Genomic DNA, 18,709 nt, shown 5'->3' on the forward strand with positions numbered 1-18,709 from the left:
ACAATTATAGATGACTTCCACACACGAGTTAAGTCTGTGGGACTCGCAACGGACAATGTCTGCTTTATGATATTTTTCACAAATCCTTGCCTAAACACAGTTTTGAATGCTACCCATCACCGAGCTGCCATCATAGCCTTGGCCGAGTAGTTTAATGTCAATGTAAAAAATGTACATAATTTATTTGCTTAATCCAAACCTCCCGCAACGACGGGGGATAGGAGCGCGCAGGGTTTGTACCCGGGACCATCGAACGACAAACCACAAACCACACTAGCAGGCAGCCATCCTTTTACATTTAAATTAACAAGATGACATCATTCTTCAATCTTGTTCAAAGAATTAACTTACATATACATAAAATCAAAAGACACCTGGCAAGGATTAAAAAACAAACAAAAAAAAAAACCCTAACAAACCAAAAAAAAAAACAACAACTAACTTTTATCATATTCTAGGTCTTTACTTAATAAAATGATAACTATTACTTATGTGCAAATGAAAACAAACCGTTACGACTAACGCGCTATGGAATATTGAATGGACCTCATCCACCAATCGTAAACAAACAACATTTAACCACGTGATTCTATATATCTTCTATACAAATTATGTAATCCTTAAAGACTGTCAGATGATACGTATTCTTCATTGTTTTATCAATATTATGACCTGACTTATAAATGTGTTTATTTACGATTGGTGAATGAGGCCCATTGCAAGCGTAGGCCTACATGGTCGGACATGAACTACAGATTAACTTGATTTCAATGGAAACACTAGGTCTACATGCTAATTTTCTTCCTGTCAGAAGTTAATTGATTTGAAGGTGTAAAAAACTGGCTAAAATTTGGCTACCATAACTCAGAGGGGTGTACGTGAATGGTCAGCCATCAATTCCTGATAAGCCTATTAGGCTTGTCTACTACAACTGTAGTTCAGTCACCAGTGGAAACACTACTTGTTCAGTTGCTACTTCAATTTTAATTGATCTGATGGTTCAGAAAAAGTGGCTAGAATTCGGCTACTCAGAATCCAGGAGGGGGGGGGGTGCAAGTGCACCCCTTTGCACCAACCTGCGGGCGCCCATGTCAGTTAGCGTGATTGGTACGGTAGGCCTATATAATAGTCAACCCTTACGGCTCAGGGCCCCGCACATTGCACTTGCTCAGGGCCCCGCGCACTGCTAAGGCCGTCCCTGGTTACATCCAGTGCTTTTTTTTTTTTTGTAAAAAATAGGTGCCGGTACTCGGTGATGGATTGCCTAATTTTTAACTACTAATAAATTAATAATAAATTATAAAATACAAGAACATTTTTTCCCCACAATGAAAAAGGTGCCGGTACGCCGTACCGGTGCGTATACCGTCTCAAAAAAAAGCACTGCTTACATCTAATAGGAATCTGGAAGTGTAGACAAAAGTTGACTGTGCACCGGAAGGACAACAAGTAGCACGCAATAATACGGAAGTAACAATTTCTTCAAAATACTTTGTTTTGGTTTGCATTGTAAAAGTCCTCATAGATCTACCTCTCCAATGTTTTGTAAGTTATTTGATCTAGGGCGTCACGTCTAGATCCATAAGGTATACACGCATCCTCTATTAGGTCTATAGAGTATGTGCATTTCGGCTTTTTAAAAAAGCTTTATGACAATATATAAATTTATGATTAATTATGTTTAAGATTAATAATTATAAAAGTATTGACTATCTTGAATCTTCTATTCAGTAAATATCATCTAACAACTAATGACAATGACTGACATGTTTCATGATATGTTATGTACTATACAGACTTACAGACTATACTTGTTAAGTTTTTAGTGATCATCTTCTTATCATTCTTACGTCCTACATCATGCATTTAGTGTTAATCAGTGTTAATACTGTTTAATTACTCATTTACTAGCTCTTACTGGAAGTTTTACCTAAAAATGTTTTAATTTTATTGTCCACTGCAAGTATGAGAATTAGGGATTATCAGTCAGTTACTGAGTTAGTGATTAGGACTTTGAAAAAATCAATATATTCATTCAATTATTGACTAGAAATATGACTAGAATCTGTAGTCTTATTTTAAAATTTAATGGAATCCAGATCTAGTTTCATTGTTCTTTAATAACACAACAAATCTCTTAATTTAAATGTACTCAAAAGTTATTTTCAGTTGTAAGTCATAGTCAGTTTCATGTGCAAATCTTAGATATTTCTTCAAACTGACAAAAAAATATATTAAGTCTGCAATATTTAAATTTTTTTTCATTTCAGATTTATTGATTATAAATTTCATTTGTCAATATTTCTTAGTCATCAACTGGGGTTACCCATGAATCATGAGTTTAAGACTACATTTATGCATATACCTGAAGTTTAAAAAATAATAATTTCTTTTCAGTTCATTTTAAATGTTTTTGGACCTTCAAAAAAAAGAGTCTTGATGTAGATATATTTATATATTCAACTTTTTTTTTGTTTTTCTTTTAACATAAAGTAACCATCTTATCAGTAACTTATCTTATCTTAAAAATTAAGACATTACTTCAAAAAAGAAGATGATTATGAGCTACGTGTTATGCATCTAGTCATGCATGTTAACCAATCTACTATATAAATTAGTATCTATACTTGAAACAGACTGTCGCTATGCTGGATATGTTCATGAAACTTAAACACTCATTAAGTTATTTGAAATTTTTATTTTAGAATAAATGTTATTACATTACAGCACATTGAGTTAGTGTTATATTACCATTTGAACATTTTTTATCTTATATTGGACCTTCACTTTTTGATTGGGGAACATTGACATTTATTGCAGTGATAATATAAAGGGACATACGCTTTTGGTGTGGTGGCTGAGTGATTTAGTGCTTGTCCTAGGTTTGAATCTTGGTGAATTTCATGATTTCTAGGGTGCTGCTGAGTTAACCCTACTCTAATGGGTACCTGACAATAGCTGGCAAAAACTAAAAGCTGTTGGTCGTTGTGCTGGCCACATGACACCCTGCTCATTAGCCGTTGGCCTTAGAAACAGATGACCTTAACTTTTGGTCTCAGCATCAATGAACCCATCAATCTTTTTGGTTTGAGTGTGTTGATATATCTGAGCTATAGTTAGAGTTTATACTTTTTATGTTGCTTCTGTTTAAAATTTGTTCTCCTTTTTTTAAAAAACATAGTTTGTTTATTTTTTTTACTTGGTTTCAAAAGGTAAAGTAATATAAAGCATGTAATACATATTTTGTGAAATTTTATAATACACATTAAACATGGAGTCTTACAATATAAGCCAGTGCTATGGCACCCTGGTAACAATTCAGTGAGTACCAAGTCACACAGTTGTGATTAGCAAGACTGTTGCAGACTCCAAGAGTAACACCACCTATTGAGCAGTCTGTGAGTTTTCATCATGCTCTGGTGAAAATACAAATGATAGAAATGGAAAAATGGTTTGAGCGCTATTAGAAGTCCCAAAAAGCCTGTGGTTTCAGGGAACACATGAGACCATGCTTTCATGTGGAGGTTTCCCAGGTCTAAACAAGCTAATATAAGCACAGTGCAAATAAAGCCTCTGTCCCGTTCATATTCTGCTTGGATTTGGCCAAACTTTGATTCACTATGGCCCTCTATGGAGGAGGAAGAGGAAACCATGTCTAATATTCTTTTTGACTTTATTACATAAGAGTTTACTCATTGTTTTTGTTTTGTTTTGTTTTGTTTTGAAGATAGTATAGAACACAATTAATATTTCAAGAAAAAATAGTCAGTGCTTTAAATTTTCAAAATCTGTTAGTGTCCAATATTGGTTTCAAGAATAAACATTTTTTTGTCCGCAGTTGTTTGAAGTAGCAAGCCAATCTTTAGAGAGATAAAGATATGCCTTCCAGGAAATCGGAGAAGCCAACCGCTGTGCCTGCACTTGGTGTGTATTTATTTTTCTGTAACTTAGGCACCCACTAACACATTGTTTGTTTTTTTTTCTAAATGTGTTCATGTGGTTGCCAGATCAGAAAATTACTAGATCCAATCAATCGATTAGTGTGGATAAATACATTTATATTGCCTTTTATATTCAAGTCATATTGTTTATGACTACTTGCAGGTATATTCTTCTTTATATTGGTGCTATATAGTTACCTTATCAAAACGACAGAATCTTTAGATCTGTTGTTGTTGTTAATATCTTTATTGTTTCATGTACAATTTCAAATATTAGCAGTTCTCATAAATTAGATCTAAAAATTATTCTTGTATAGACAAAAGCAATAGAGCAAGGTAGAAGTAGAGCTTACAAATGAACTTTGGACTAAATGTTGCCTCCCTTGTATTGTAGTTACACGAGAATAGCATCAGCTTATCAAATGCCACTGATTTGTTTCAGATGCTTTGTTAGATCTTCAGGAGTTGTTACCTGAACTTGAAGATTTCGGGGCTTCCCATGATGAGTTGGATCTTCTTAATGATGTGCTGGGAGCTGAACCTCAATATCAAGCACTTGCAGAAGTAAGAAAGTTGATTTAATTTAGCTCTAAGTCCTGAAATTTGGTGGAATATGCAATGGCTATAAAACTTGAATCTTGACGTAAATTGGTATTATCAATAATAATTTAATTTATAGAGCGCTGTTAACAAATGTGATGTAGGCTCAAGTTGCTGTGATAACATTACAAACATAATCACTGCAGCTAAAATGACAAACTAATCTAACAAAGTTTTGAACAGATTGTTCTTAATGTTCTTCTTGAATTTAGTGAAGCATATTGTCTCTCTGAGATCAATGGGGAGAGAGTTCCAAACCTTTGGTCCATGTACAGTGTATTTTAATTTAATAGTGGTTCAATATTTTAATATCATCATATACATGTTGAAGTTAAAGAAGACCTCGTTGTCCATTAAAACCCCTTTAAACATTTGATTTAGAAACTATATACTTGTACTATTCATAAGGTATAAATAAATTTAATTCATAAGTTCATTTTTTTTTTTTTTTTTTGTGCTAAAATGTTTAGTGCTTTTATGTAGACTCTATAAACTTCAGAGAGTTAACTTTTACTTGGTTTTACTTCTTATGTTTATTTGGCTTGATCTCTGAAAATTGTAGAGATGCTTATACTCATATACATTTCTCTAGAGTGATATAGCTACGTTTATTTTGGTATTCAGATCTATGACATCCTGACATTACAACTGCCAGAATGTGAAAATAAGAAAGGGGTGGACCTACTTCATGATGTGCAAGATATAGTGTCTGCCCAAGCTTCATCTAACAGTGACGCATCGGAGCTGAAGTTGCTTCTGTTGGATCCTCACATTAAAGTAAATTAACTTTATTTTATTTGGTTCTAAGTCAGTTAAAAAAATAAAGTAAAGTACCTCTTTCACACATTACCATCTGTAGGGCAGATGATGTAAAGGTCATCTGTTTTGTGGCCCATGTTTAATAGGGTTGCAATACCAACTGCTTTTACTTTTCCTAACTAATGTCAGATACCCATTAGAGTTGGGTGGACTCAAAGGTTTCTCCACTGGGATTTGAACCAGATATCTCTGGGTTTCAGGGGTTGTAAGTTAAGTTCTGGCAAATTATAATTGAACTTAATTTGGCTCAAGCTGATTTCTTTGTTCTACAAAATCTTGTTCATTAACGTTTTAGTTCAAAGTCTGAAGGTGTAACCATGTAATATACTTGTGAGGTTTTGTATGCATCGTAGTGCATTAAAGAAGATACTTTTGATGTAGTCAGTAGTTAATAGAAGAAGAATACATTTATTTGAAAAGTATTGCTGTTGAGAATGTGCAGGGCTGTGGGACCTAGCATAATTTCACAATTTGCAGGGCTCTAGGACCTAGCATAATTTCACAATTGCAGGGCTCTGGGACCTAGCATAATTTCACAATTTGTAGGGCTAGGGGGCCTAGCATAATTTCACAATTTCCCATACAAAGTTGACCAGAATAAAAAGAAATTCTAAACACCTTTTGAACTCTGTAGCTTGATATTTTTTTCTGTTCCTGAAAGAGTTAGGAAACACCTGACCTTAAACAACATTTTGTTTATGCTTGTCACAGAGTGTCACCAACTAAGAGATAATTAAAAAGACTAAGTGAATACCGGTATAAATGAAATTGTTAATTTCTATTTTGGCATTGATTTATTTTTATTTTTAAATCGTACATTGTCTGGCTGAGGGCTTAAGGTGCTTGGCTACCTATCAAGTGGGCTAAGCTCGAATATTCACTCAAACTGATTAGTGTTTAATGAGTACGGCATGGATACCTTCCAAATGCTCCCCTCCCTCCACATGTCCACGGAGCCAGCAATATAGAAAACAACTTGCACAATTATTTTTTCTGAAGTCTTTCAATTGAATAAAATCTTTTTCTAAACTCATCTTATCTTATCTTATATAATACAGACGTTACTTCAAAAAAGAAGATGATTACATCCTCTCCTAATTGACAACAGCAACGTTGATTTGACACCATGAAATTAAATCAATTTTTGGTTTTAGAAACTTGAATTAAATTTGTGTAAAAGGAGCATGCACTCCTATTTAATTCCACCAAATTAATGTACCAAATATAACATTTTCTAATAACCAAAAAAAGTTATTAAAGTTTAATCCTAACAGGATAATGAAATACAAATAAGCAAAATGAATAATTTCATTGGATTGTGGAAAATAATTGAGGAGAGAAAGAGTTAAAAAACTTTTATTTCAATCATGAATGTTTTCTGTCCAGTCACTTCTAGATGCCCACGATAAAATCGGCAAGAAGGCTTATGAAACAGTTATCTTGGAAGACCTATCTCTGGCCGCCCCGCCTCCCCCAGTTTTTGATGCCATAGGGGAGCAGCACAGATATGTCACAATCAGAAAGAATGGAAAACAGCCTCTGGTGAGCGAAATTTTAACATGTCTCAACACTATAATTTATTTTCAAATCTATTGTGACTTTGCAGTTGGCAGGAGGAAAATGAACCTTTTTTTTCTTCTTATTTTCTTCTTAGGGTATTACTGTCAGACTCGATGAAGACAATGTTCCCGTCATTGCCAGAATTTTGCAGGACAGTTTGGCTGATAAACAAGGTTGGTAATAACATTTACAATCAAAGGGAGGTGAGGCTTGTGAAGGTTCAGTCACCTCCTCTTTAAAAAAAATTCTATTGATTGTTTCAAACACTTTCTGTTTGTTAAATATTGAATGCTTCATTGAATGATCTTCTTGGCACTGCAGGACTGCTGAGAGTTGGTGACATTGTTAAAGAGGTGAATGGAATTCCTGTGTTCGTACCAGAAGACATGATGATTGTTTTAAAAGAGGCGGAAAGTTCTATCACATTCAAGATTGTGCCATCAGCTCTTGACCAGTTGTTCTCAGACCCTGTAAGTACCTGACTTGTCCTTTCAGCTCTTGACCAGCTGTTCTCTGACCCTGTAAGATCTGACTTAGCTCTTGACCAGTTGTTCTCAGGCCCTGTACGTACCTGATTTGTCCTTTCAGCTCTTGACCAGCTGTTTTCTGACCCTTTAAGTACCTTCGATGAAGTCCAGTAGGGAATCGGCGCCGGAGGCGCCATTATCCCGTTGATGGTTAGAAAGGCTTTTATCCAACCACCAGGCCTGGACACGGGGCTCTTCACCCCTGTCCTGTCTGAGGGCTCCCAACGGTAGACGGCCATATCAATTGACTGGGCCAGACCGGGCCGTGCCGTGTACGCAGTGCACTGTCCCCGAATCTTAAGTCACCCGCTATAAGTTTCAGGGACAGCGCTAACTGCGGGGGGCTTGTCTCAATTCCTATAATGTAACCGCCACTGTTCCGTGCAAGGGCAGCGAATCCAGCAATCCTGAACTGATGACGACCCCCTTTGTGGAACGGCGTGGCAGACTTTTTGGACTGGGTTGCAGGTTACTTGTTCCATCCCCACCCCGAGTGAGATAAAAAAAACAAAAGCTCACCCAGGGAGACCTGCTAGAAGGCCTGGTTCGCTACTCGTTCTTAGCCTGTCCAGATCCACCTATGGATGTTTCCACCGGAGGGCCATGCTGAGGCGACGGGTAGCTGGAATATCCTCCGGCCTTTAAGTACCAGACTTGTCCTTTCAGCTCTTGACCAGTTGGTTGTTCTCTGACCCTGTAAGTACCAGACTTGTCCCTTCAGCTCTTGACCAGTTGTTCTCTGACTCTGTAGGTACCTGACTTTCATAGCCTATAAACAAGGGTTGAGAACTAGACCACTTGTTGTGCAAACAATTAGACTAGCTAGATGAAAAGAATATTCAAAGAGGGTCAAGGATTACATCACTAGGACACAATGAAACAACTCAGGGCTGAAAAATTTTCTTGGGTTTAATAAGTGTGACAAATATGCAGTGTATGCTGACAAATAGGCAGTGAATGCATTGCATTGAGAGATAAGAACTCAAATAATAGAAATACTTCAGCTCTCAAAAAAGAGCGCCATAAATAGCAACATTTGAATGTTCTGAAACTTTGAAATAAAAATCCATTTCATTACTTGGTTGCTTATAAACAACATTTCAGTTGTAAGTTGGTTTAATACTGTTACCCATGTACTTGGTTTGTTTATAAAAACTTAAGCTGACAAAAGATTATTTACATTTTTCTTTATTTCCTTTAGGTCTACATGAGAGCGTGTTTTAACTATGACCCTATGACTGACAGACTCATACCCTGTAAGAAAGCTGGACTGCCCTTTCGAGAGGGAGACATCTTGGATGTAGTGGACATGACAGATGAAAACTGGTGGCAGGTAAGCTTCACGAATTTCTCTTTTAAACATGCTATTGTTCACCTATTTATACTTCAAGAAAATTGCTACAAATCTTGTTTTCTATGTTAAGAATAAAATGTCGACATCAATAATATGAAGTAAAAATACTTTTATATTCATTGATTTATTTTCAAAGGCAAATACTTGAGGCAGCCTCTGGCTTTGAAATATTATTTATGGCTCTTTAAAATTATTTTCTAAGCCTTGAGTTTCTTCAGTTTAGTTCACTACTTCAGTCCACACTTGTGTCTTTTCCTAGCAATAGGCTAGAGCTGTTTAACATTGACCAATCAAATTTCATGCTTAGCTAGTGGTGGCTGTTTGCAAATGCAGTAAAAGATATAAGTGCTTGAAGTAAATCTTTACATTGTTTGACTAGTACACATTTTATCAATGTCAGTGTTTGTGTCTGAATAAAATGTTTTTTATTTTAAATTTGTAGGCCAAGCTTGCTGAGATTCCCGGGGCTCCAGTTGGGCTTATCCCATCCAGAACATTACAAGAAAAGAGGCAAGCTTACGTCCAGCCCGAACTGACCAAAACAAAAACAAGTTTACGTAAGTTTTAAGACATTGTTTCTTTGTATGTCTCTTCAGAGCTAGCCACTTTATTGTATCTTTGTGTCTCTTCAGAGCTACCCACTTTATTGTATCTTTGTATGTCTCTTCAGAGCTAGCCACTTTATTGTATCTTTGTATGTCTCTTCAGAGCTAGCCACTTTATTGTGTTTTTGTATGTCTGCTTTAGGGGGCAAGTTGTTTCCTCAAAGATCTGTCACTTGCAATGGCTGAAGCCTCTTCCACCTGGTGTCCATTGATTTAACTGATAATAATTATGACATCATCATTCTTTTTGTAAATTTTTCCTTGATATCCTGTTTCTTGTTTTGTGAAATGTCAATCTTATTAACTTGTGGACATAAAATGACTTTAATCTTTTATATGGCTGTAATCACAATGCAGATCAACAGCATATTTCAATTACAAATGTGTGAAATTATTTAGCTTTAATTGACAATAAAGAAACCTTTTACTCGATATTTCTCTTGAGTAATTGTTTGCAACTTTACAAAATACATTCAATATTCATGGAATTGTTTGTAACACTTTGACAAAGAATGATGTCATTTATCTCCCTTGAAATGTTTCTCTTTTTTTTTATTTTTTTAGTATGTGGATTGAAAACCAAAAGAAAGAAGAAAATTGGTTACAGTTCATCCGAGACTACAGGTCAGCTGCAGATTGAAGAGCTCTTCTTTTAATTTAATATATTTTATAGAGCAGATGAAGTTAACCCATTCAATTCCAGCCCACTCTAAATTTAAAAAAAAATTCTCCAATAATATAAAAAAAAATCCATTAGCAATATAATCATAATTGATTAATTAATATAAATGTCTAAAAACTTTTTATTTTTATTTTTAAATCTTTAATGTCCACACATGAAAAAGTGCAAATCTACAATTTTCAAAATTAGCTTGGTCTTGGACCAAGGTTTTAAGTCAATTTTAGAATAATGCATATTTAAGTCTAGATCTAGTCTAATTCATAATCATTATTAACATTTCCTATTACTTGAAAATAAACAACTCATTTTGGATCCTTTAAGTCCTAAAATAATGATTAATCTTCATATAAACATGACGACCCAATGCCATGATTTAGAGATATAATAAAGATTATTATTATTATATTAACAATTATAAATTTCTTTTTCGCAGAGTTTGACAGGTGTGATATCAAGGTCTATGAGGAAGTAACACGGTCGAACAGTCACCGGAGCACCCTAGTCTTGGTGGGGGCCCAGGGGGTGGGTAAACGTTCTTTGAAAGAAAGATTAATCAGGGACAATCCTAACAAATTTGGAACAGCAGTTCCTCGTAAGTTTTTTATGGATAGTTTAGTTCCTATTTTGGATAGTTTAGTTCTTACCTCCTATTTTATTAACACTTAGTTCTTTAATGAAATTATAAAAGTCATACTTCATTCTATCATGTCTTACATTCTCCTTACATTCTTCAGACCTTGTGGTCTATAGTCCAGATAATGTAAAGGTCATCTGTTTCTGTGGCCCACAGTTTAATGAAGTTGTCATGTGTCCAGCAAAACAACCAACTACCTTTATTTTTCACCAACTATTGTCAGGTACTCATTAGATCAGGCACGCCCTAAAGATCGTGAAATTAAAATCCCAGTCTTCACTAGGATTTGAGCCTTGAACCCTCTGGTTCGGAAGCCAAGCACTTTACCACTCAACCACCATGCTTCCTATGTGTTCTAACATTCTTAAAAATTTTTTTTTCATTCTATATTCCTGAATATTCGTCTTATCTTCTAAAAATGAATTTAAAAAAGTATATTGTTTCATCCCCATACTGTCAGGCTTTAGTTTCTCAGACACGTCTTGGTTCATGTCAAGTCTAATTTATTTCAGACACTACTTTGGTTCATGTCAAGTCTAATTTATTTCAGACACTACTTGGTTCATGTCAAATCAATTTTATTTCAGACACTTCTTGGTTCATGTCAAGCCTAATTTATTTCAGACACTACTTTTCATGTCAAGTCCTAATTTGTTTCAGACACTACTTTTCATGTCAAGTCTAATTTATTTCAGACACTACTTGGTTCATGTCATGCCTAATTTATTTCAGACACTACTTGGTTCATGTCAAGCCTAATTTATTTCAGACACTACTTTTCATGTCAAGTCTAATTTATTTCAGACACTACTTGGTTCATGTCAAGCCTAATTTGTTTCAGACACTACTTTTCATGTCAAGACTAATTTATTTCAGACACTTCTTGTTCATGTCAAGTCTAATTTATTTCAGACACTACTTGGTTCATGTCAAGTCTAATTTATTTCAGACACTACTTTGGTTAATGTCAAGCCTAATTTATTTCAGACACTACTTGGTTCATGTCAAGCCTAATTTATTTCAGACTCTACTTTTCATGTCAAGTATAATTTATTTCAGACACTACTTGGTTCATGTCAAGTCTAATTTATTTCAGACACTTCTTGGTTCATGTCAAGTCTAATTTATTTCAGACACTTCTTGGTTCATGTCAAGTCTAATTTATTTCAGACACTTCTTGGTTCATGTCAAGTCTAATTTATTTCAGACACTACTTGGTTCATGTCAAGTCTAATTTATTTCAGACACTACTTGGTTCATGTCAAATCTAATTTATTTCAGACACTACTTGGTTCATGTCAAGTCTAATTTATTTCAGACACTACTTGGTTCATGTCAAGTCTAATTTATTTCAGACACTTCTTGGTTCATGTCAAGTCTAATTTGTTTCAGACACTACTTAGTTCATGTCAAGTCTAATTTATTTCAGACACTACTTGGTTCATGTCAAGTCCTAATTTGTTTCAGACACTACTTGGTTCATGTCATGCCTAATTTATTTCAGAGACTACTTGGTTCATGTCATGCCTAATTTATTTCAGAGACTACTTGGTTCATGTCATGCCTAATTTATTTCAGAGACTACTTGGTTCATGTCATGCCTAATTTATTTCAGAGACTACTTGGTTAATGTCAAGTCCTAATTTGTTTCAGACACCACTCGTCCCAAGAAACCTAATGAGGTCGACGGTCAGGGCTACTACTTTATTGACGGTGAGACAATGGAGGCGGAAATCAAGAAAAATATGTACATTGACCACGGGGAGTTTGGCGGATACTTGTATGGCACGCGGCTGTCCACTATCAAGGAAGTCATCAGGAGCGGCAAGATTTGCGTGCTGGACATCTCGGCCAGGGTGAGAGGCAGATAGTAACTTTGAAAATGTTTCAAATGTTGTGCGCATAATTGTCTTGCATTATAGGGCTTCTGGCTGGATGTCATCGAGTATGTGAGTTTGTGTGTGTTTCTAAGATGACTTGTTCACTGGGAACATATGGTTGTAAATTGATGTTAACTTCTTTATCAACTCTTTCTCTCCGTAATTATTTTCCTCGTTCCGATATAATTATTCATTAGTATTTCAGTATCCTGTTAGGATTAAACTTCAATAACCTTTTTGTTTGTTATCAGAAAATGTTATATTTGGTATCGAATTATAGGGGAATGCATGCTATTTTTACACAACAAAAATTATAGTTTTATAAATAAAAAAAAAAACAATTCTGTTTAATGGGGTTGGCATCATCAATTAAGAGAAAAAGAGTTAATGGCATCAATGAAGAAGAAGAAGTTAGTGATTGGTTGGTGACTGTGCAGTGAAATTCCAATAGTGTCTAGCATAATGCTAATGTGAATAGGAAGTAGACACAGAGTTTTGAAAAAGTAAAACATGTTTTTGTAGTGAGTTAGATTTTGTTTAAGTATCAGTTTATTTCATTGCTATTAGATTTATATCTCATCTCAAGATGAATTTGTCTATATTGTAATACAAGTTTTATTTAGTTATTTCAAGTTCAATAATAAACATATAATAGGACTATCATTTAATTTGACACATACCTTTTTGGAGCCACAAGTCAACAATGGACAACATCATTGGATACAAAATGTTAGTTGGAACAGCCAGGGGACTTAGTGGTAAAGTGCTGGCTTCCAAACTGAATGGGGTCTTGAGTTCCAATTTCAGTGAAGACTGGGATTTTGAATTTGGGGGGGGGGGGGGGGGGGGGCGTCCCTGAGTCTACCCAACTCTTAATGGGTACCTGTTGGCCATTTGACACCCTCATTAAACGGATTACCATTACAACATCTGCCCCGTAGATCGCAGGGTCTGATAGGCTACTTCACTTTTGAAGACTATCCAGAATACTTTTATGACTTTAAGCAAAAGCCCGGAAAAATATTTGTAGAATTGTGGGATTGGGAAAGAGCTAAACATATGGTTGGTTTAACAGGAGTAAGGGTGTAACTTAACACCAAGTATTTTTTTAGTAACCTTTTTTTTTTCAACATTGACGGGTCATTGAAGATCTTTGTTATTTATATAGTGTTATCACCATTTATATTTTCATATCCTGCTTATACCATGTGACTTGTGCTGGTGCCCTGTGACTTGTGTTTGTGTCATGTGACTGATTCCCGTGACTAGTCTCTAAAGTTCATCCAGTCTCCGGAGTTTAAGCCTTACATTATCTTCATTGCTGCACCGAGTGTGGAGGCCCTGAAGGTTATGTACAACGAAGGGAAAAAGGTCAACAACAACGTAAGTCTTTAGCGCATTCAGTTGAATAACTTTCGAATAGTTATAGATATTTATAGGAAAACAGAGAATAATTATAATTTAGTTTATAAAGTGCTGTTAGCAAACATAATGTAGGCTTAGGGAACTATGATAACATAACAGACATAAACACGGTAGTTGAAATGACAAACTAATGTTTTTTTATCAAAATATATTCTTCTGTGTATTGGCTAGTTATGGTTTTTTGACTGTGTTTTAAAAAATTAAGTTCACATATTGTATTCACATAGTTATGAACCATTTAACCTTTACCATTTTTTAATATTTTTTTAAGGAGTTGGCAGCCAGGCCATACACTGCAGTCTTTTGTCTTTCCATTTGGAAAGTTAGCTATGAAATTATCAATTATTTTTAGTCTCTGGTCGACCCCCCATCTTTCCGCACTGTCTCTTATGCTGTGAAAAACAATCTTAGTTCAATGCATTTTATTATTTTGGAATAACTGGCTATCAAAATTTAATGATTATCATTTACTTTCTGCTACAGTACTTTAAAATTTAGGAATCAGGAAGTGGAACAAAAAGTTTGATATTCAACTTAAATTTGATCCTAATTATTATGGCCCACTAGGTGGGACATTCAACCAGAATGGGGGAAAAAAATGTTCCACCCAGTAGGACATTTGACTGGAAAGGGTTAAAAAAAAAAGACCTAAAAAGTCAGTTTGTGAGATTCAATAGTTGTATGAGATATCTAGATAATCCACAGATATGAATTATAGTTAGGTGGGAGTTTGTGTAACAGGTAATGTTTGTGTATGACTTAGCCACACGCATTTATTTGCTTTTTTATCTACATTATTTTGCTTAAAGCTATCAATTATTTCTGCATACATTTATGATCCATCACCAAATGGATTATAATGACTCGTGGTCACTGAGACTCAAGTAAAACAATGTTACCATAAGTGTTTCGTATTTTCAGACCAAGCCTACAGGAGGTCGCTCTGAACTTTTTCTGGTCAGTATGATGAACAGCTCAGTTCTTAAAAGTTTCTTTTCTTTTGTTTTTTTACAAAGTTTATATCAACTCTGTCTGCCTGTCTGTCTCGTAAAAATTGTGTACATGCTATTTCTCCGACACCCAATCTCGGATCAAGCTGAAATTTTGCACATTATTTCTTTTACCTGACAACACAAGTCGAAAAAAAAAAAATAAAAAAAATTAGATAGTTAACTATTGGTAATTTTTTTATTTTGTTTGGTATCTAATTAACTATTGTTAATTTATTATTTTGTTTGGTATCTTGAACATTGGAAAGAAATTGTATTCAACTAAAAAATTTGAATTAGTTCCCTTTATTGTTTGTAGAAAGAAAAGAAATTAGTTAGTTAACGATTGGTAATTTTTTTATTTTGTTTGGTATCTAATTAACTATTGGTAATTTATTATTTTGTTTGGTATCTTGAACATTGGAAAGAAATTGTATTCAACTAAAAAAGTTGAATTAGTCCCCTTTATTGTTTGTAGAAAGAAAATATTGTAAACATCTATAAAACAATCATAATCAGCCTCCTAACTCAGTGGTTACTGTATTGGGTAGAGGAGGCCATATCCCTAGAGTTTGAATTTAGGTCGCCCACTTTGAGAAAAATAAATACATTTAAAAAGCAATCACCCAGATACCCCTTTCTTTCTTCCCCCACCCCTTCCCAACTGGTCCAGACAAGTGATAGGCTCATAGCGTAGTGAGAAAGCTAAAAGCATGAAATAGCGCCAAACAACTACACTTATTATAAGCTTTGTTTGTTTTTTTTAAGTATTTATTTGTATATTGCTTGTTTCTTGTTGTAAACATAATCTAATTAAACTATGTTTTTTTTTTCTGGAGTAAACTGGATTTATTTTATTGGTTTAACTGTTATTTTCTGGGTTAAACTATTACTTTAACAGACTTCACTGTCAATTCAATTGTTTTTATTTGAAATAAACAGGAAGAAAAATTTATTGCAACTGTCAAAGAGAGTAAAGAAATGGAGAAGACGTACAAAGGATTGTTTGATGAGGTCATCGTCAACGACGACTTTGAGAACACCTACAACACTATCTGTGACATGATGATCCAATTGGAGAAACAGATGAAGTGGGTGCCCGTGGAGTGGAATGACTAGCCAGTAATTTATGAGTTTAATTTCTGTTGACTTGTAATTTTGATTGTTAATTATGTGGACCTTAGGTAAAGAATTGTTTAATTAATGGCTTTGATGTTGTGACTTGGACTTTATAGTTTGAACGTGGGGATGTTGAGCCATTGAAACTTTCAGTCCAATGGCCATTCAACTTGCTGGACAGTCTGAAATGTCATGGTCAGTTTGTCAGGTGGTTTTTTGGCTCTTTGCCACTGATATTGTTGATTGTGTCATTTTTGAGGAGGGTCTGTTGTGTGTTGAGATTTGGTCCTAGGGGCTGAAGTAGACTCACACATTTTATGACTGAAATAGACAGACACATTTTATGACTGAAATAGACAGACACATTTTATGACTGAAATAGACGGACACATTTTTATGACTGAAATAGACGGACACATTTTATGACTGAAATAGACAGACACATTTTATGACTGAAATAGACAGACTAAAAAGAAGACTTCGTATTGTTATTATTCTTTTATCATGAACATTCCTGGCAGACGCGGCTGTTACAGTTGCATTATAAATAAAAATATATAAGGCAGCTTTCTTCTTGTCCTAGGGCAAGGTTATAATTGCTTTTTATTGTGTAACCTGTAACCTTTGTATACCATACTACCTTGACAGTAAATGTTTTTCGTTTCATGTGTTTGAGTTAGAAGATAGAAGCGGGGTTTACAAAATGTCAAGTTTTTACCGTTCCTTGATTTTTTTCGTTGACCAAATGTAATGCTTTTAACATTCCGTAATACTTTGTTTATAAATCCGTCATATTCACCATTGCCTTATTAATGTATCATTGAAGACACTCATAATGAAAGGGTAATTTGTTGTCTGAAGAATATATTTGATCTACTCACAACCTACCTGGCATGTTAGATCTGAACAAGAGAGAGGATAGAGTTGTGTCTGTGCCAGGTACTACAAAAGATGTGAAAGAATCTTTTCATTAACTTTATTATATTTAATCAGTGTGTTTTCTTTTTTGTGTATTGTGGATGTCTGCGTTGGTCAGAGATACATCTGTGTTGGAAAATGTTATCTGATGAAATACCTATAGACTCAATGATGTATTCAATATTGTAAGAATGTGCCAAAAGTTATGTCAGCAGAGTTATTAAATATGTTTAATTGCCAGTTTGCAGGAGTCTTGATGACTTTTGGCTAGTAAGTACTCTGTATTGCAATAATTTGTTTTTTAATTTTTTTGATACAAATTAAAACTACTTTTATCTTTTTGACTACTTTGTACTGTATGGGATATGTTATGCTGCATTCTGTTTGTAAGGTGTAACCTCAGGATTAAGGAAGATTATTGTTGTAAACCTGATTTTTTCCTTGCCACCTATGGTGCGATAGGCAGCAAAGAATTTCCAGTAACCCTCCCTGACCTGGACGAACGTGTCACTTAGTCCATGCCAGGTTTTTGCCTGTGGCCTTAACTTTTTCCATTTCTCTGGCCATCTTCTTTCAAGCAACCTCTTCTTCTTATAAAGTTCATTTCTGAATCATGTTTTAAAATCTGCTTCCGGACACTTAAGGGAATGGCACAATTATCATATTTTTATTCTCACTATCATTCAGCGACGTATTGAGCATTCAGTTAAGTGTTGGATGCACCAACTTCATTCTAGGTGGTGGTTAGAAATTAAAAAATAAACAACACTTGCCTTCCTAGATTTCCTGTTGGCAGCCTTGACAAGAATGCACACTTACATCACTTTGAAATCATATTGTTTTGTCCACAAGATGTTGTAATGTATACTATTGATCATGACTAACATTCCAATGAATTGTTTTATACTCACATTTTTATTCTCTAGGATCTTTACCAATTTAATTATCTGCATTTCTTGGAATATATTTTGTTTTTTATACCATCTTACATTTAGACTTCATATATTTTTGAGTCAATAATAAAGTCACTATGATTGTACTTGTTGATTCATTTGCTTAATTTTACTCACTCTGTCTGGTACAATTTCCCCATTATCTCCCATTCTCGGATCAAATGGAAACTTAGCACAATGATTCATTGTTCCAAATCAATAAAAAGAAAACCATTAATTAATTAGTGGTAATTCATTAATTTAGTTTGATATTGATAAAGGGAAATAACTCTTGCGGAACTGATAGCTATGGCTATAATGTACAGTTCTTCCCCTACATAAGCTTTGTTGTTTAAAAAAGTATTTTTTTTTTTATATTTTGTTTGTTTTACAGTTTCTTCAAAAAAAAAGAAAAGATTATTATATCCTGGTCAGACCTAGTCTCTACCTCCTGCTGGATTGCAGGGGATGGAAGTGGGCTGGATTTGAACTTGGGACCATTATATAGGCAGTCTGAAAGTGCTTACCACACATCCAGGCAGCCACCTGTTATCTGGTGATTGTCTCTTGTGTTTGAAATCCATCACCAGGCTCTGTCTAGCAGATACATTCACTTTGCAATCAATACATTGAACCTCTTGGGTGTTCAGTGTATTGCTATGATAATTAGCAACTGTTGAAGCAATATATGGTTTTATTACTGTGATTCTACCAAGCGTCCTTG

At 34.7% G+C, this 18,709-nt stretch overlaps 1 protein-coding gene across 2 annotated transcripts; it reads left to right on the forward strand.

Annotated features, from left to right (window-relative positions):
* Positions 1-1,440: 1,440 nt before the first annotated feature.
* Positions 1,441-18,092, forward strand: LOC106074150 (MAGUK p55 subfamily member 2-like). Of its 2 annotated transcripts, none has more exons than XM_013234880.2 (15): positions 1,441-1,586; positions 3,839-3,924; positions 4,384-4,505; positions 5,166-5,318; positions 6,747-6,902; positions 7,015-7,093; positions 7,242-7,390; positions 8,649-8,780; positions 9,244-9,358; positions 9,971-10,030; positions 10,522-10,680; positions 12,376-12,578; positions 13,872-13,985; positions 14,949-14,984; positions 15,959-18,092. In XM_013234880.2, the coding sequence occupies exons 2-15, from the start codon at positions 3,879-3,881 to the stop codon at positions 16,133-16,135; spliced, it is 1,701 nt and encodes a 566-aa protein (XP_013090334.1). In that variant the 5' UTR covers positions 1,441-1,586; positions 3,839-3,878; the 3' UTR covers positions 16,136-18,092. The 2 variants fall into 2 exon arrangements, with proteins under 2 accessions (XP_013090334.1, XP_055863235.1); XM_056007260.1 differs by having other exon boundaries at positions 1,441-1,545.
* The last annotated feature ends 617 nt before the right edge of the window (positions 18,093-18,709 follow it).

Source organism: Biomphalaria glabrata, chromosome 12, assembly GCF_947242115.1.
Source record: "Biomphalaria glabrata chromosome 12, xgBioGlab47.1, whole genome shotgun sequence".
In the NCBI taxonomy this organism is placed as follows: domain Eukaryota; kingdom Metazoa; phylum Mollusca; class Gastropoda; family Planorbidae; genus Biomphalaria; species Biomphalaria glabrata.